The sequence below is a fragment of the Eretmochelys imbricata genome, chromosome 4 (genome assembly GCF_965152235.1).
Source record: "Eretmochelys imbricata isolate rEreImb1 chromosome 4, rEreImb1.hap1, whole genome shotgun sequence".
In the NCBI taxonomy this organism is placed as follows: Eukaryota; Metazoa; Chordata; order Testudines; family Cheloniidae; genus Eretmochelys; species Eretmochelys imbricata.
This window is the reverse complement of record NC_135575.1, coordinates 125131206-125151408: the sequence shown is the minus strand read 5'-3', so window position 1 is coordinate 125151408 and position 20203 is coordinate 125131206. Positions and strand designations below refer to the sequence as shown.

At 42.9% G+C, this 20203-nt stretch overlaps 1 protein-coding gene across 1 annotated transcript in view; it reads left to right on the top strand.

Moving 5' to 3' along the window:
* HTT (huntingtin) overlaps positions 1-18057 on the top strand; it is a 178356-nt gene extending 160299 nt beyond the window's left edge. Inside the window, exons 62-67 of the mRNA XM_077815892.1 lie at positions 5862-5976; positions 11652-11865; positions 12043-12148; positions 13867-14029; positions 15290-15450; positions 16845-18057. Coding sequence (XP_077672018.1) covers positions 5862-5976; positions 11652-11865; positions 12043-12148; positions 13867-14029; positions 15290-15450; positions 16845-17058 — 973 coding nt within the window. The 3' untranslated portion in view covers positions 17059-18057. The remainder of the gene's footprint in view (positions 1-5861; positions 5977-11651; positions 11866-12042; positions 12149-13866; positions 14030-15289; positions 15451-16844) is intronic.
* The last annotated feature ends 2146 nt before the right edge of the window (positions 18058-20203 follow it).

Genomic DNA, 20203 nt, shown 5'->3' with positions numbered 1-20203 from the left:
TATAAAAAAGCAGTGGTTTTCAACCTGTGGTCTGTGGACCCCAGGGTCCACAGAATTTCTTACATTTCCAAGGGGGTCTGTACCTCCATCTGAAATTTTTTAAGGATCCACAAATGAAAAAAGATTGAAAACCATTGTCATAAAGGGTTTAAACTTTCTTCTTCGAGTGCTTGCACATTTTGATCCCACTGTAGGTGTGTGCTGAGCACAATTGCCAGAAAATTTTCCCTCGGTGGTACCCGTCAGGGTGGCTCGAGCATCCTCTGGGGTGCTCATAGCGTTGGGTGTGCTCGTTGCACCGGTAGAGAGGGTCCAGCTCGCTCCATGTCCCCACAGTTCGTTCTTACTGCCTATGATCATTGCTGGAACTGTTCCTCTTGCTTTGACCAGTGTTCTCAGTGAACTTTGTTTCCTCTGATTATTGTATATAGTTGGCATAGTTCTTAGTCAGTTAGTATAGTTTGCGTATCTTGGTTAGTTAGCGGAGTTTTGTCCTTATCTGTTGCCTAGGCATGCCTAGGTCGCTGGGCTTCAAATCTTGTACCTCCTGCAACAAGACTTTGTCCCTGTGTGACCCTGAAGTGCTTGGATGAGGCTCACGCCGGGGACCACTGCCAGATTGGAAGGGATTTTAAGCCCCATACGAAGAGAGAGGTTGAAGTTCCTGATTATGGAGGTGGCACTGAGACCTTCCTCTGAGTTCAGCCAGTCGGACTCAGTATCAAGCACCTCGGCATCAGTGTGCTCCTCCTACCATGCGGGAGTCCCAGCACTGTTCACCATCCCCAGTGCAGAGGAAGAGACATAAGAAGCAGCCAGCTGAGAGGGGATGTTCCCTGACACCTAAGAAGGCCAGGCATGTGGAGCATATCGAAGTGTGATCTAAGCCAGGCCACTGCTCTGCCTCAGCAGCGCAGCAGTCAGCGTCACTGACTCCGGCCCATATACGGACGCCATTGAGTCCAGTACCAGATTAACAGTCCGCACTGGAGGGACAGTGCAGTACCAGTGCTATTGCAATGCCGTCCATGCTGGCTTCACTCACTGCCACCAGGCACCTGCTATTGGTACTGGTGTCATCGACAGTGCTGGCGGGCAGGAGAGAGCTTGTGGCCACCAGTTACTGTTCTGTACCAGGCCGTCCGGTACTGTCTAAGGGGAAACTGACCATGCTGGCCCCGACACTGGCTTCCCCACTTTGGCACTGCTCTCCATCACCGTGGTGTGGGAGCCACTCCTCCGTGGTCATCAGATAGACACACCTCATTGTTGGAGTCAGAGGTTGGGTCATACTACTCTCATCTGCTGCGGATCAGGGCACAGGAATGCCATCGAGTGCTTCGCCTAGTGGTCACTGGAGACCTATGCTGATGCAGTGTCCCTTTTGGAATCCATGGGGATTTCCCCCAATCCTGGGGCCCCATTTGAGGTGCTCCTATTCAGTGGCCTCTGAGAGAAGGGCACTGCTCCCCATCAGGCAGCATCTGATCCAGAGTCTGGTACCGAGTCCAGTGCTGAGTTTCAGGAACCAGTCTGTGGGATCTGGTCGGCGCAGAAGGGGAAGAGGAGTGCCCTCAGCCGCTGCCTCTTCTCCTAATGAGTCTATGTCAGGAACAGGAGCGTTGCTCCCCCAAGATGACTGTAAGGCCCACCAGGAGCAGCTAAGATGGTGGCCCAAAATTTGGGCATTCAGGTGGAGATAGTAAGAGTCCTCTCATTGTCTGGTGGACATTTTGGCTGCAGCAGTTGCTCTGCCTCTCAGTGAGGTCATCATGAAACGGGTGAAAGCCTTGTAGTAAACTTCCACCTTCCTGCCCAGGGTTATGAGTTCTTGTACACTAATCCCAATCTTGCCCTCCCCCTCCCCGCCCCCCCCAATCCCCGGTGGTCTCCGTTTTCAACAAAAAAGAAAGGCAGGGTCTGTAAGGTGCATCACCTAAAGAAAAATACTCTTAAAAAGTTGGACCTATTCGGAAGAAAGGTCTACTCTACCAGGGGTCTGCAACTCAGGATCACTAACCAGCAGGTGCTGCTGGGCAGATACGTCTTCAACATGTGGGACTCCATGTTGAAGTTCACGGACTTGCTGCCACAAGAGGCCATATTGGAGTTCTCCACGCTGGTAGATGAGGGGAAATCCATAGCGTGGGCTTCTGTGCAAGCTTCCCTGATTGCAGCAGATTCAGTGGTCATGTCCATGGCTTCCACAGTAGCCATGCATAAGAGTTCACTGCTATAGTCCTCCGGTCTCCTGTGGGAAGTCCAGCAAACCCTCCAGGATCTTCCCTTCAAGGGGGCTTTGCTCTGTTTGGAGCAGACTGACTAGAAGCTTCATGGGCTGAAGGACTCCAGGGCTACCCAGTGACTTCAAGAAAGCACTACAGACCTCAGCAGTCCTCCTGGTATTCCGCCTCACCAGCCCATCAAGACATGCAGAGGAAAAGGAGCAGGGGCTTTAGGCGTAGACCACCATCCCCTTCTAGCTCTAAGTCAATATCTGCTCCACCCAGACAGCAAGAAGGCTCCAAGCAGCTTTTGATGGGACGCTCAAGGATATTTTACCAGTTCTCATGTTTCTTTATCATATTTCCCCCTTTATTTGCAGACTGCCTGTCCCACTTCAGCTGTGCATGATCCAGTATCACTACAGACTGGGTGCTGAAAACAATGGAAGTGGGATGTATCCTCCAGTTCAGTTCTACCACTCCTTTTCACTCTTCCTCCCCATGCCTCTTCAGGGACTCCTCTCATGAGCAACTTCTGACCCAGGAAGTTCAATCTCTCCTTTGGGTGGGGACCATGGAAGAGGTTCCACAAAATCTAAGGGGGACAGCGTTCTACTCCTGTTATTTCCTAATTCTGAAGGTGCAGACCTATTCTAGACCTGCGCCAGCTCAACAGCTATCTCACGAAATTAAAGTTCCGCATGGTCTCCCTGGCTTCCATTATTTCTTCTCTGGATCCCGGGGGCTGGTATACCATCTTCCATTTAAGAGATGCCTACTTTCACATATCAATCTTTCAAGGCCACAGAAGATTCTTCAGGTTCGTTGTGAACCAAATGCACTGCTAATTCGCAGTATTCCTCTTTGGCCTGTTGGCAGCTCTGTGGGTATTTACAAAATGCATGGTGGTAGTGGCAGCCTTCCTGAAGAAGCTAGGAGTGCAAGTCTACCTGCATCTGGATGACTGGCTAGGCCAGTGGTTTTCAACCTGTGACCTGTGGGCCACTTGCGGCCCAATCAGCACAGAGGTGCAGCCCATGTGACATCCTCAGGGCCATAGAGGTAGTATTGGGTCCGGCCCACAATGGTAAATAGGTTGAGAACCACTGGGCTAGGCAGATGCAGGTCAAGAGCTCAGATGGAGTCCGGCATCCTCCTCATCCAGTTGACATTCCAGGCCCTAGGCCTGCTAATAAATGTACAGAAGTCCATTCTCACTGCAGTACAGAGGACAGAGATTATTGGAGCTGTGCTCGACTACCCAGGCCAGAGCCTTCCTTCCAGAAGATTGGTTTCAGACAATGATGTCCCTGATATTGTCCTTGAAGTGCACTATAGTTACAACAGCCCAAAATTGTCTGAGGCTTTTGGGTCACATGGCTTCCTGTACGTACGTAGTGCAGCACACAAGAGTATATCTGAAACCCCTTCTGGCATGGCTGGCCTCGATGTACTCACCAAACTGCCACCACCCAGACTTGGTTCTTATGGTACCTTCGCCAGACCTCACCTCCCTCAACTGGTGGCTGGACCTGCTGGTGGTTTGTGCTGGTGTTCCCTTTTCACGACCCCAACTGTAGATATCCCTAGTATCAGACACATCAGCGTTAGGATGGGGGCTCACCTGGGGCACCTCAGGACTCAAGGCCTTTGGCCTTCAGAAGAGCTCTTGCTACGCATCACTGAAGAGCTCAGGGCAGTTCATCTGGCCTGTCAGGCATTCCCACCTCACATTACAGGCAAGTGTGTGTTGATTCTTACAGTCAGTCATGTTCTTTCTCAGCAGGCAGGGAGGAGCTCACTCTTCCCCTCTGTGTAGTGAAGCAGTTCAGCTGTGGGAGTTCTGCATAGCCCATTCAATCTAACTGGAGGCTTCTCATCTTCCAGGAGCATAAAAGGAGCTGGAAGATCGCCTCACCAAGTCTTTCTCCAGTCACCACAAGTGGTCTTTTCACCTGGACATCATGAGGGGCATTTACCAGCAGTATGGGACTCCCCAGGCAGGCCTGTTTGAAACCAGGCACAACAGAGGAAGTGTCACCACTGAGACACTTCCTCTGAGTTGAGCCCTGCGAGGTCTCAGCCTGAGATCACTCACGGACGCCTTCCTACTACCATGGACAGGTCACCTGTACTACGCTTTCCCATCCTGCTCATGCACAAGATTCTGCTCTAGATCAAATAGGACCGGGTGTGGGTCGGTCTAATAGCCTCAGCTTGGCCCCACCAACATCAGTTTGCCACACTGCTAGGCCTTTCTGTGGCCGCTCCATTCCTGCTTCCTCTACGTCTGTCAGGACCATGGTTAGTTACTGCACCTGAACCTCAGCTCCCTCCACTTGACGGCCTGGAAGCTCCATGGCTAAATCCCAGAGAGATGTCTTACTGGTATCAGGAAGCCCTCCATCCACTAGGGCTACTTACCTCGCAAAGTGGAAGTCGTTCTTCGTCTGGGCTGCTCAGTGTGGAGTCTCGCCTGCATGGTCATTGTTTCAGGACAATCTCAAGTCCTTGTTACACCTGAAACAGCAAGGTTTAACTATCTCCTCAATGAAGGTTCACCTTGCAGCACTATCAGCTTTCCATCCTCGGGTGGATAACCAGTCTGTTTTTTCACAAGAGATGTCTATCCGTTTCCTCAACATCGAGAAAGATTATACCCCCAGGTGCAAGAGCCCATCCCTCCCTAGATCTAAACTTGGTCTTATCAGAACGTATGGTTCCCCCGTTGGAATGGTTAGCAAAGTGACATTGCTGTCGCACCTGAAATTTGTGTCTAAGGTGGTCTCTCTGTTTCATTAAAAGTAGGAGGCAAATTCTTGGTTTTTTTCCCCCTAAGCTGCATTCAATTCCAGAGGAGCAGTGTCTTCACACATTGAACATCAGACAATGTCTGACCTTTTTCTCTGGACAGGGCTAAACCCTTTTGGGCTTTGCCTTATCTGTGTCATATGCAGACTGTATGAAGGGACTGGCAGTCTTCTCATGGATAATTTCCTCCATCAAGACTGCATACAGAACAGCTTCGGCTACACACCGTCTATGGGTGCAAGCTCACACTACAAGAGTGCAAGGTACGTCAATAGCATTCTTAAGTGACGTCTCAATATTGGATATTTGAAGGACTGCTACATGGTCATCGATACATATATTTATGAACCACTGTGCCATTACCACAGCATCCAGAGCGGCTACAAACTTCTGGAACACAGTCCTGCAGTCCTTGTTTAAATAGACTCTGAGCCCCTCTCCGTGGGGGTACTGCTTGTGGGTCACCTAAGTGGAATGCACGGCTGCATCTACTCGAGAAAAAGAAATGGTTACTTACTGTAACTGGTTCTTTGAGATGTGATGCAGATGTGTATTTCACAACCCACCTGCTGTCTTTTCTGCATTAGAGTCTAGTCTCTGGTCGTTCAGTGCAAAGGAACTGAGGGGGGTCAAGGGAGCATGGCTTTGTATAGCCAGGGAGGGGGCTATGGATACTATAGGCAAAATTCTTCGGGTCTGGCATGGTGGGCACGCACACACCTACATGGAATACAAGTCTGCATCACATCTCAAAGAATCACAGTTTACAGTAAGTAACCAATTCTTTACTGATATATAACCATTTGCTTTCTTGCTTATTTACAGCTCTGTAAATGTCCATAACCAACAGCATATTTTAGTGATGTGTGCTGCAGCATTCTACTTGATAGAGAATTACCCACTTGATGTAGGGCCTGAATTCTCTGCAGGAATTATACAGGTATGTATTGCACAGTGCTCCAGATTACAGAAGATTGATGCAATCTTGAATCAATGCAGATTTTTTTAAAAACTTTTAGGTGGATTATTATTGATAAGCTTTATGAAAGAAATGTTTTCTTCTTTGCATATATATTTCTATGGATGCTCCACCCTAGGATTTGCCTGTGCTCCCTGAGGGCCCACACCTGCACAGAGCAGCACCTTGTGCCTCCAAATGAGGTCATATAGGATACTTACCCGCCGCTACTCAGTTCCTTCTCAGCTCCCTGCAACTTGATACAGAGCAATTGTGTATCCCCTGATTTTTGGCTTCCTGCCTATCTTAACATAGTGACTTATTCTAAATTTTTCTTTTATTTGTTTAGTTATTTTATTTCTCTTTATAGCTTTAATACAGATGGGTATAGAAGGAGCTTGCCGCCCCCCCACCCTACACACACACCTTTTTCTTTGTCCTCTGAGTTACTCCAAAGACCCTGGGGATTAAACCCTGCCAAAAGTCTTTTCCTTGTAGTTGACAGGCATTCAATCTACCTCTGCTGCTTCTGAGACACCCATGTCCCATCAAAGTGTATAGTCTGTATGGGATTTAAACGCAGGTTGCAGACAGACAGGTAGGTTAGGCTGAAGCTCCTTCTAATGGAATACTCACTTGCCCCAGCTCCAGCCACACCTTCAGAGGCTAGGACTTCTTTGAAATAGAAGACTCTTTCCCCGTTAGGGAAATAAGGAAGAGGGGTAGGTCATCCGTAAATCCCACTCTGAGACTTCACATCTGTCAAGGGGAATGGTTGAGGTTCCCATACAATTCCAGTACTGAGCTGTCAGTACCACATAAGAAGCAGCATGTGGAGAATTCTTCTAACAGATAGCACAGAGAGCCATCTGCCTCTCGGTACCGAGATGCACACAGGCTCCTACTCGTGCTCTGGTACTGTTGTCTTCTCTGCACTGGAGTTCTTTGGTCAGAGAATTTCCTCTACAAGCCTCTCTAGTACCATCACTGCACTGACCAGTCTCCTGTACCAACTTCAGGATACCATAGCCCTCCAGCACCCTTCAGATATCTCTCTTGGAGACCCTTTTCATACTGGAGGAACCAGAGTCCCCTCTATTATGGACTTCTATGAAAACCCCTTCCCTGGTACTGCTCAGTCACCTGCAACCGCAATCATCCTGGATTGAACTCCAATCAGGCCTCTGATACCAGCACCTTTATCTGATGCTTCCCATTTCAGTCAAGGGGTGACACTTCTTCAGAATCTAAGGTCTTGGTATAGGGCTCTTTTTTGGCACCATACTATCACACCCCACTGAGCTGTCATTCTGAGGAGGATCTTCTGGACCTCACCAGATTCCGTACATCCAAGGGTTGTGAATATCCTTGGGGAAAACCTTCTCTCTCCGCCCCCTCAGGGGACTCACTGGAATCCCTGGGGTCAGCTTGGTGAACAGTTTTATAGGGGACCAGCCAAAAAGAGATCCCAATATCTATTGGTACCGCATCACTGACAGGCACCACCTGACCTACCTTCCGTACTGCAGGATCATCCTTCGGTACCTTATGCCCCTTTGGCCCTGGTATGCATTGAAGAAAAGCAGGACCCACAGATGGAGGGAAACTCGCCCCATCAGCTAAGTTCTCTTCATCCCCCAAGTAAGCCCCCACCACCCTTTTTTGCTGACAACTTTCCAGCCTTCCAAGACCTCATTAAATACCTGACAGAATTCCCCCAGATCCCAGTAGAGGAGGTTCAGGAGTCTCAGTGCTCCTTGATGAACATTCTAAATATCACTCCTCAGGGCAAAATTACCCTCCCAATCAATGGAGCTCTGTTATCATCTACTTGCCCAATCTAGCGAACATCTGCCAATATCCAGCCCACCTGCTAAGTGGGCAGATAAAAAAGTATAGTATAATAACCAAGCGAATGGAACATTTGTTTTCCCACCCCACTCCCAATTCCTTGGTGGTGAATGCAGGTAAAGACAGAAAATGACAAATCTGCTCCAGATCTTCTCCTTATGATGAGTCCAAATGTTTAGACCTCCTGGGTTGAAAAAGCTACTCCTCAGTAGCTCTCCAATTTCAAGTGGTAAACTACCAAGCCCGGGTGGCAGATTTTAACACACATTCCAAGTTCACACATTTTATTGGACATCTGCAACAGGACCAGAGGGAACAATTTCAGGCCATCATTTTGAAAGGTCAGTTAATAGCTAACACCTCTTTCCAGGCTGCCTTAGGTGCCACAGACATGGCTTCTAGAGCCTTAGCTATGGCTGTAGGTATGCAAAGAGCATCCTAGCTCTAGTCTTCTGGCCTCCCAAGAGAGGTGCAGAAATATGGTTGAAGACCTTCCCTTTGAAGGACCCAACTCCTCAGTGCTGACAGACTTCCCCCTCCACACCGTGAGGGACTTGAGGTCAACTTTAAGGTCTCTGGGAGTTTCCATTCCTGCAAGAAAGAAACAGTTTAGTCCCAAACATCACAGTGCTCTATATGGTATCAGTACCATTCTCAGCAAACTTTTCCCAGACCTTTGGACTTTCAGAGGAGGATATCTAGATCTCCAAAAAGAGACCACCCCTTTTTACAATATCATCTGCTCCTTCCTCTAAGAAACAATTTTACATCTTGGTCAAGGGCATCAAGCAACCTACTTTCCTGGATCCAGTGCTGTGCAATTCGATCCATTACCATCCCCTTAGGATAGCGTCTATCCCACTTCCTGCCTGCCTGGAGCAGGTTACCTCAGGCTAATGGATTTTGAAGTCATCAATGGGGGATGTTCCATCCACTTTCATACTATTTCCCTACCCCCCCTACCCCCCCAACCTGCCTTCCCCATCCGTCTTCAGAGACACATTTCATGAAGATCTCTTAAAACAAGAGATCCAGTCTCTCTTACTCTTGGGGCAATCAAACTGGTTAGTCCAGAGTTTGTTGGGAGAGGGGCAGAGGATAGAGACTGATGCTCAACCTCAGAAACCTGAATGCCTATATCCTTTCCAAGCACTTCAGAACGGTGACACTAGCCATTATAAAGCCCATCCTTAGATATGGGAGATTGCCTCATCGACCTTGACCTGCAGGATGCCTTCTTTTATATAGCTTTCTACCCATCCCACAAACATTTCCTATGTTTCATAAAAGGCTCAGAATGCTGCCAGTTCTGAGTCCCCAAAGGTCTTCACAAATCTCCTCGCATTAGCCTATTTATGACAGTGGGCCATAGCAGTATTCCCCTTACCTGAATGATTGACGTTTTGGGAGGTCCAGTTGGCAACCTCCAGGGTTCTAGCACTGTTTCAGTCTCTAGGACTTCGAATTAATCGGAAGACATTTACACTGACTCCCGTCCAAACAATAGATTTAATCAGAACCACTGTAGACTCCCTAACTCCACAAAGAGAGTTTATCCAGTCTAATCTCAACAATACAACACAGTCTGCAAACAACTGCAAGGACCTGCCTACAACTCTTGGGCCACATGTTGGCATCCATCTTTGTCACACCTCACATGAGACTACATGTTGGGTGCCTTCACACAGACCTAAGCCATGTGTGCACCCCAGCATCCTCAAATGTATCACAGTACCTCAGAAAGTTCTGGACTCTTTCAGGTGGTGGAATGACCCACTGAAGGTCTGAGTGGGAACCCCAGTCTCATATACCCTACCCTCAAAGATCCTCACAACCGATATTTCTCTTTTGGGATGCGTGGCTTACCTCCAAGGGGACACTGCGCAGGGCAAGTGGTCCACATAAAGGTCACACTCCGCATCCACGTTCTGGACTGGAGTCATTCAATAGGCCTATCAACACTTCCTTCACACCGTAAAGGGCCACTCCTTCAGGGTAAAGCTGGACAACAGGGCAATGATGTATTACATCAATTGACAGGGAAGAGAAAGATCCCAGCCCTTACATGCAGTCACCAAACTTGTGGAACCGATGCATTTCCCATGAGATAGGAATCTCAAGATTGTAGACTTTCTGAGCAGAAATTTCCTTCAAGATTACAAGTGGGAGTTCAGTGATTCTGTCTTCCTTGGCATCTGCCAGATGTGGGGTCTCCCAGAAGCAGACCTCTTTAACACCCCAAACAATGCAAAATGTTGTCTTTTCTGCTCCAAGGGACTATAAGGCTGCAACTCATTGGGAGATGCCCTGATAACACCAGGGCCCTGTACCTGCTTTATGTTTACCAGCCTCTACTTCTAATTCTCAAGACCTTACTCAAACTGCATCAGGAAAGAGCGAGGGTTATCCTCACAGCACTGTCCTGGCCAAGACAAGTGTGGTAGTCAAACCTCCATCACCTCTCTGTGGCAACGTCCCTCCAACTAGGTCCTATCAGGAAAAAATCTCCTGTCACAGAACTCTGGGACCCTGATCAATCCCAACCCTTCCTCCTTTAACTTGAGAGCATGGTTCCTGGATGGCTCTCAAGGTAGAGTTAACCTGTTCAGAAAAGGACCAATCAGTTCTCCTATCTAGCAGGAAATCTAGTACTTGCAAAATTTACCTTCAGAAGTGGAAACACTTCCATTCCTGCTGTTCTTTTCACTCTTCTCTAGCATCAGAGGTTCTGCTTTCCAAAATTTTAGACTATCTTTTGGATTTGAAGACACAAGGTCGATCAGTGAGCTCAGTCAGAATACATTTGGCCACTCTCACAGCTTTCCACTCACACATCAAGGGCTTCTCAGTTTTTGCCAACCCCAATATGGCCAGATTCCTCAAGGGCCCCCAACTTCCCAGTGGGACCATAATTTGGTCCTAAGTGCCCTGAGGAAACCCTCCTTTGAACCTACATACTTGTTCTTTCCTCCACCTTTCCCTCAGGACTTTGTTCCTTATAGCCATAATTTCACTCCATGCTTTTATGGCAGACCTGTCATTTACTAGCTTCTGTAGAGATACGGTTACACTGTATCCCCATCCTCGTTTCTTCCCTAAGGTCTCTTTGGAATTATTTTAATCAAGAGATCCACCTACCAATGTTTTATCCAAAGCCTCATGTCTCCAAGAGATCTGCCTACATACGCTCCAGGGATGGTATGTTTCCAGGTATGATACTACCTTTGGTGATGCAGTCTTCTGGACTATTTTGGACTTGCCTTCTTAGCACCCACCTCCTTGCTGAGTTACTGCTTGGGAGTCTCCCACAACAGAGCATCCATAGGAACATATACTCAAAGAAGGAGGAGCGGTTACTTACCATACAGTAACTTGAGTCCTTCAAGATGTTTTGTCCCTCTGAGTCCTCTGTCTTGTCTGTGGTGGCTCTGCTTCACAGCAAGAAGGAACTGAGTGGTGGAGGGTCCATGCCATCTTTTGTGCCCTCATTTTGAGACACAAGGTGCTGTTCTGTGCAGGCATGTACCCTTGGACACTGCTTTGCATTCTCCGGTCAAGGGTACCCACGCATCCTATAGCAAAGCACCCAGAGGGAAAAAAGATCTCAAAGGACTCAAATTACGATAAGATGAGTAACCTCTTCTTTCTTTCTCTCTTCTCTCCCTCATCCCCCCCCCCAAAAAAAATGATTTGATTGAGGAGATTAAATCAATTCTCCGTGTATGTTAGTTATTTTCTGATATATTGGTGTCGGAGTTTAGTTAAATATAATCAATTGTTTTAGATTTCGTTCTTGTTTATTTCAGGTGTGTGGAGTAATGGTGTCTGGAAGTGATGAATCAACTCCATCCATTATTTACCATTGCGTCCTCAGAGGATTAGAACGACTCCTCCTTTCAGAGCAACTTTCTAGGCTGGATAGTGAATCTTTAGTTAAACTAAGTGTTGACAGAGTGAACATACACAGCCCCCACAGAGCTATGGCAGCCTTGGGGTTAATGCTGACTTGCATGTATTCAGGTGTGGATTTATTATTCAATTATTTATGCTCTGTTTTAAGTACATCTTTTTAGTAGAGTAATATCTAGCTCTTCTAGAGCTCTTTCCAGAAAATTAAACAAATGTTTACAGCTTACTGACAAATGAATTTTTTTCAGTTATAGTGAACTTACTACAAGATATCTTGTTTCTGTTTAGGAAAAGAGAAAATCAGCCCAAGTCGAGCAACAGATGCAAATCCCACAGCTCCAGACAGCGAGTCTGTTATTGTAGCTATGGAACGGGTGTCTGTTCTTTTTGATAGGTAAGAAAGGGGAAAAAAACCCAAAAAAACCAACCTCGGCATAAACTGCAATAAAAGTTTTGGCATTGGCTCAGTTTGTTGGTCACTATTCTGTTCTTGATTTTAAAATGTCATTGCTGATAGTTACTGTGCTGTTGATTAAAAATACTGTACCAATAAGGTACACAGCAATGTCGTTACAGTGGTTGGGTCCAACACAGACATACAAGAATGTAAATAGGAAACAGATTTCTAATCAGTATTTAGTGTTACACAAAACAAATGCCTCTGCTTACCTAAAATACATGCCTCAGCACGTGGTGATTACGTGTGTAAAATATTTGAATGATCACAACAAAGTAAGAATTAAGAATACTAAGATCCTATTTACTGACACTTATAATGTAGTCAGAAAAGTGTCATTTCCAGTCATGATGAAAATCGTAGTTTTGACACTGGCTGCATAAAATAATCGCAGTGTATGCCACCGTGAAGGGTTGAAATGCCCATTTTGAGGGTTGAGAACATGTGAACTGCAAGAACTATTAAAAAGTACTTTTCTTTTATAAAATGCTTTTTTTTAAAGCATAATAAAACCACTTTCAGAATGTCTTTTAACACAATAAAGAAACAGAGCATAAGCCCAGGTTTTTTTAAAGTAGTATCTTTAAAAGACAACTTAAAATACATTAATTTTTTTTCATGTGATCAGCTTCTGTAGTCGCAAGGATTATAAGCAATTGCAAAATGGAGGGTCCATAATACAGTTTGGTCCACAGTGGTCCACACTGCAGAAGATTTGAGAACTCCTGCTCTAACCTGATGATCTCTAGCTGTATTAGGTGCTGTAGCACAAAGGGTCAAATGGGGATTTTCAAAAACATTCAACGATTTAACTGTTCCCATTAACTTCAACGGGAGTTATACCAACGCTAAATGCTTTAGAAAATACCGCCTTTTAAGACTTCATAAGTCAGTCCTGAAAGGCATTATGGAGCACTCCATAAGATCAACCCTCATGAAGCAGAGAGAGCGTACCTTTGCAGAGGAAATCAGTGGTATGGTAGTTCATATCTGCTTTTCCCAAGACACCATGAGCTTGATCTGCAAGCATCAACAGATCCAGCCTTTGACCGAAAGACTCTCCAGTTGGTGGTTCTTCATTAAAAGTATCCTTAAAGAAAATGACTTTCATTTCCTTGCCATCTAGCTCTGTTTCTCTTCATCTACAACATAACATTCTTCTTGCTATTTCCCTTTTGTTCAACCAGCAGGGATGGTATGAATGAAAATGAAAAAAATTTACTTGTGAATTTTCTTTCTCAGATTGCCAGCAGTGCTAATGCATTCCCCCACATGCATAGACACACTGTCTTTTTAGCATGCATCTCAGACATAGTGTGGTACTCTCAGGTGTAGAGTTAGTTGTGTTTTTTTCTCTCTCTCTCTCTAGAGTTTCACTTATTCCCAGCCTATCATTTGAAGAAAAAAAAAAAAAAAACCATTAGCAGTCATAAGTTGAATGTCATACAGCTGTGGAAGAACTGGATTGTCAGTTGGGTCAGTGTTAGATCTGTGGGCTCTTCAGCATTGAGATCTATCTACATATAAGAGAAAAGAATTATTCTCCTATCCCTCTTGACTCTGGAAAAACAGGAAAAAATTTCATAGGGACTAAATCAGCATGAATGTTCTGCTGAATTAAAATGGTCAAATGTATGCATTCTTTTTTGTTTTAGGATCCGGAAAGGATTTCCTTTTGAAGCTAGAGTAGTGGCACGGATCCTCCCTCAGTTCCTAGATGACTTTTTCCCTCCACAGGATGTAATGAATAAAGTTATTGGAGAATTCTTATCCAACCAGCAGCCATACCCACAATTCATGGCCACAGTAGTTTATAAGGTAGTGTATTTTAAACTGAATTTCATAAATGTACTTTTGGTGCAAGGCTGTTCACTCTCGGTAACTAGGACTCCTGGCAAACGTACTATTACTGGTATTCTGTCGAGCATATAATCTGGCAGAAATTATTTTAAACCTCTTCACTCTGAAGATATCCACTACTGACATTTAAAAATTCCATTTGTGACATTGAGCTGAATATGTGAAAAGGGCAAAAAAAAATTTTTAATGCTGTTCATACTAAATTTCATGACATAATACATATAATTCTGGTGCAGAACTTCATAAAAGTGACTAGCAAAATAAACCAGCATGTGGTTCTGTTTTAGTAAACAAACTACATGCTTGTGCTATTACACTGAAGAGTGAAATTAGAAATTCCAAAGATAGACCTGAACATGTTTTGTTTTCTCACATTTACTTGCACAAGTTGAAATAAATAAAACCTGTAATTAGGAAATAATAACATTCAGAGAAGACTACATTCTTACAATACTAAATTCATAACAGAAAGCAGGGAAATTTTATTTTAAGAGCCAGGAAATCAAAGAAAAAGTTTATACGCTCTTATTCACGTTATACCCTGTTGAGGAGAAAATTAGTTTGTATGCAAATCTCTTTTTAGATCCCATTTAAAGGTTTAGATGTACCATGACATTCCAAAGAGGGCAAAGTCCATGGTCATAGTATTACATGACTAAACTGGCACTTACCAAATCTGTGAACAGAAAGTAGACAGTTATGAATCTAGGTGTAACTGGGTGGGGCACTCTGAAGTGTCTCAGATCATTTGAGACGGATTGGGAAGAATAGCCCCCTCAGTTGTATCACTAGTCTGGATATGCTATTTTGGCATAGTCTCTTGGGATCTGTTTTCTGTTTCTGAAGCAGAAATTAATCATACAAAAATTATTTGACAGGCTCAGATGTTTAATTTGATATTTTAATTATATTTAGATACAGCTATCTGTCACAATGTACCCAAATGGAATTTTGTAGGCAATCTCATGTACGTAATGAACATTTTTGACTGACAGCCCGATCACTAAAATCTGACTGCCACATGTAATGTCATAAAGATTTAATAAATATTCTTATGCTTACATGAATCACCCATCTTAGTGGGTAAAATGCCTCCAGGGTTTGGAGTAGCAGGAGGACATTCATCTAGGCTTACATGTTTGCAGTATGTTTTATGTCTGGCCATTAGTGTTCTAACAGGTCTTTTCCCACATGAAATATTTACTATAATTTTTGCAGGTTTTTCAGACACTACATACCACTGGACAGTCACCAATGGTCCGTGATTGGGTGATGCTCTCTCTCTCCAACTTCACACAGAGAACGCCTGTTGCAATGGCCATGTGGAGTCTTTCCTGTTTTTTTGTCAGTGCTTCCACCACTCAGTGGGTTTCAGCAATGTATCCTAAACCATTTTTATGTGGGTTTAGCACTTCTGTAAAGTGGATTGATAACATTGGAGACTGAAATCCTCCCTTCATGTATCTAATGAATACACCATGGGCAGCAGTACTTCTCCACAATGCCCTGCCAGGGCATCAGATTTCACCAAGTGGGTCCACTTCCAGAAGCGAAGACATAGTTCGCTCTCCATGTCTATTTAGTGGTTAATATTCAATTATTGGGTTAAATGTATTACCTGTATTATGCAGCAGATCAGACTAGATGGTCATGGTGGTCCCTTCTGGTCTTAATCTACAACTCGGTTGCTTGAATTGCCAAGAGTGGATGCCAGTGGGTACAAGCTGTAGTAGTTCAACATTGGTACCATAATGGTTTATAACTTTACTATCAGATAAGGGTGAATTTTTTAGCAGTATGTCAGGTTCAGCCATATGGCTTACATCTATGTTAAGGGGAGTCTTGCATCTCAACCCCTACATTACTGTGGAAAATCTTTTATTTTAGTGGTATAAGCTTTTAATGTAAAGAATTGAGGAATTGACAAGTAATTTATTGCAGGGAACAAATGATCAATGATCCTATAATGTTTAGAACTTTTTACCAGATATTTTCAAGGTGACTTTTTATTATTTTCCTTTTAAAAATAAGTCATAAGCATTGTGCCATGCTCTAGGGAAAAACACTCTCAAAAGAACATCCTCATCTACTTTCTTTCCCCTCCTTGCAGCTCCGTCTTTCCTCCACTTCTCCCAAAAAATTGTATTTGGCAAACATTCCTCTGCAAGGCAGCAAATCACAATAATCTTAAACTGGCAATAGGATAACATTCCCCAAAATAGTTGGAACAACTAATTGAAGGATGCAGTGGCATTGCCCAATGAATGTATAATTTAAAAAAAAAAAAAGAAAAAAATCGTCTCCCCTTAAAAAGAACCGCTGCTCAGGAAAATCAGCCCTGAATAGGACATTTGATAGCAGTCTAAAAATGGAAATTTCTCCATTGTGTTTTACATTTCATTGACGATTATTTTTGAGGCTCTGTGCATTGGTATTTCTGTTTATCTTTAAGCAGTGCAGAACTGTCTTGTTGATGCGGGTTTGTTTCTCCTAATATATAATCTAACAAGTGGAAAGTATTCCTACCAACTCATTTTAAGCTAACAATAATGGGGAAATTGCATTAAGTTATTCAGAGAAATACAGCTAAGAAATAAAGCTTCTGCAACGGCAGTTTAATTGCTATCTGCAGATGTCTTGCACTTACAATTACACAGTGGTAAAGCAAAAATATTTAATTTATCTGGGAATGCTTTTTAAGTCAGTGATATTTTGTATAAAACTTTAAAGTTTGTCTCTTACCTCATTATTATGCCCTTAACTACTTTCTCAGTCTTCCACATATTATCAGCAGAATGGGAAAATCGGAGCAAGTGGACATTAACCTCTTCTGTTTGGTGGCCATAGACTTTTACAGACACCAGATAGATGAGGAACTAGATCGAAGGGCCTTTCAGTCTGTGTTTGAGATGGTAGCATCACCAGGAAGCCCATATCATCGCCTACTAACTTGCTTGCAAAATGTTCACAAGATCACAGCGTGCTGAAAATCTTGATGTTGGTTAATGAAACTCGGTGGCTTGATTTGGAATCTGGTATGAACGTTTAGATAAATATTAAGGTGCAGAAAGCAGCTGGGATTTGCTTCTGCAATGAATCTGCGTCTGTCAGTTTTATACTTCATGCTTGTTTGAATGGAGAACACTCTGCACCACAGAGAATCACATGAAAGGTGTAATAGTAACATTCTTGTTAGCAGTGGGTAGCTGTGCTAAATGGAAATATGTATATGTTTTAAATAATGTTTGGGACTAACCTGAGGCTGAGTTACTAACTGTAAAATATATGGGCATATACTTCTATGCAGGAAAGCCAGGTATTACTCTTCTTCCTGATGTTCAACTTAAGTCACCGTGTTGCATCTGGTATTGAAACTCTGACAGAAATACTCTCTCAGTGCAAGTTTGCAGTCATTACAAAGTTTATGTAGATATATATGTATATACACACACACTGTGGGGTAGTATAGATCAGAAATTGTTTCCTACTGTCTCTCCCAAACAAAGAAAAGAGAAACCAGTTTTCAGGGGGTAACACTCCCAGCATGTAATTCTTCTATCTCTGGACTTTCTAATATACTGTGGTGTATGTGTTGGTGGCATGGGACATGTAGTGCACATACATAACCACACTTTTCTTTTTTTCTTCTCAGGATTTAAAATTTGAGTACAATATATCAGTAAAAGAAATTTTAACTTAAATATTTCTATATCATGTAAAGTATGTAAAATTGTAAAATGTGTGGTGCATGAGATGTGCTGTAATTTGAAATGAACAAAAAGCCCACTCTGCTGAATGTCTTGACATCTGTATTGTCCTCATTTTTTCATTGTGTGCTCAAGTTCCTGTTCATTTTTAAAATCCATCTTAATGTACGGGTTACATTTTATGTTCTACATTTCACGTTTTTGTATGTTAACACTTTAAAAACTGGAATATATAGGCTTGTTTTTGTTGATATGTTAAGAAGGCATTTTTGTGATCCACTTGACTGTAGCTTGTTTTGAGTTTCTTTATTTTGAGATGTAAAGGAGAGGGGACTAGATATCCTGGATCAGCACTTTGTATACTAAGCTGCTCTCACTTGTTGCAGAGGTGGGGGGTGTTTTTGTTTGAGAGAAAAATGATGCAAGTTCCCAGTAGCCAATAACTACTGGTAGTTATCTGTATCTGGCTTTTTCATTTATACTAACAGAAACCATGGAGTCATTTGGATATAAACCACTCTCACTTTACTCTAAGCAAATTTATGCTGACAGTTATGAATCAGAAGTCTAATGTGGTCTACTCTGGGGCTGGCTAAGGTGTTAGATTATACAACCTCTTCTATTAGTTGTCTACAACGTTATGTTTACACACAAACACAGCGTAAACATCCACAAATTCCAAAATTCTCCAGTTCCACACAGGGCCAGTTTCTGATTACACCTCATGCAAGCCTTCGATTTTAGTTGGTTGCACATGGGGAAATCTCGGGCAGTATTTTTCCTATAACTGTATCTAAGTCTTCAATATAGAAAAGCAATGCCTTGGTTCTGAGCTACATTGCTATATTTAACCTCATTACATTTTCCATTAACACCTGTTGCTAACACTCAGAATATCTAAGTAGTGTTATCAAAAGGAACATATACTGTATGTATTTGTGTATATAATGTATATGTAATTATACACATGTGACTACATTTAATGTATACAAATGTGTATATTTGTATTTATTAAACCCATGGATTTAAACTAATTCCAATTCTTAGAACAAAAATGGTTGCTTTTGCCCATAACTTGATTATAAAAGAATTGCCCAGTGTGATATGGGCAGCAGAAATAACTGTAGACTTTGCTGTATCTAGCTGTTTGACGGACTTTATAATTTAGAGTTATTTCTGCCTCTGAGTTGGCTTATTCTTCTTTCTTGGGCAACAGCACTGTGGTGTCTTTTTTTAAAAAAGAAACTGAAGTTCAGAAAGGGTTTAAAAAAATAGATATTGTTAAAGATTTTGGTTATACTGGAAGTCTTACAGTTCTGGTAAGAGACTACTTGCCAGGGCAGTGAGCTATAATGCAATTAATTGCATTGCAATTAAGGGTAACATACATCACTAGTTCCTTTTATAGCCCCCAGTAATAGTTTTCTACTATAAACCCACACACCAGTCAGTTTTTGTATGGTATACTATAAGTGAAGATATTTTTGTAAGCTATTTTCCAAAATTTAAAATAGATTTTAATATATTTTCTGAAGCATTTGGTAGTTACATCTTAACCATAGATCACTATACTTTCTGTTTCACGAACAGATAAATCTTACATATTTTTAACGTCATAAATAACCACTGCATGGTTGGTCAGTATGCCTCCAGATAATGGAGGCTGGCCATCCCAACTTCTGAAGTTTTCTAAACAGATCAACTGGGACTTGCCATAGAAACTTTCCAGACAATAAAAAGAGCATACTAAGCTAAGGAGTCAACAGGTGACAGAAATGAACTTCTAGCCAACATGTGATAAATTCCCTCTTGTCAGTACTATTCTTGGCATTTGATAGGATATTCAGGTTTCCCACTTCTAATTGTCACCCAAAAGCAATGCAGCCAGGTCTGTCTTCAGATAAATTCAAGGATAATCAGAATAGTTGTGTGTGTCGGTCTTATCTCCATGAAGATTTGTCATACATAGAAAACAGGTTTGCTGTCTGTAGATCTTTAATGTCTCTAGATTTTTCTTCCCCAGAATAATTAACTGAATACAAATACACATTCATTTTCAGGTATATGAATGTCTCGAAGGGGACATGTTTGTTATTCTCCATAGTTTGTAATTATACATTTATAAGGCTAAAATTTAACATCTCTTTCCTTTGATGTACATTTTTGTCCTTTGTTTCTTTTGGAATGAAAATTATAATTTTTGTATTTGTAAAAATCATAACTAATATCTACACAATTCTGGTAACACCCATCAGTAGTTACGTTGTGCTTTATGGCTTAATTTCTGCCGCTGACAGCAGAACAGAATATCACATGGTCATGTTTTCTGTGTCTATTTAAAAAAAATCTTAAGGTTAGATTTTATTTTTAATTACCATCTGTAAGATTTGTTACTCCAGTTTACGATTTTTTTATATTTGACCAA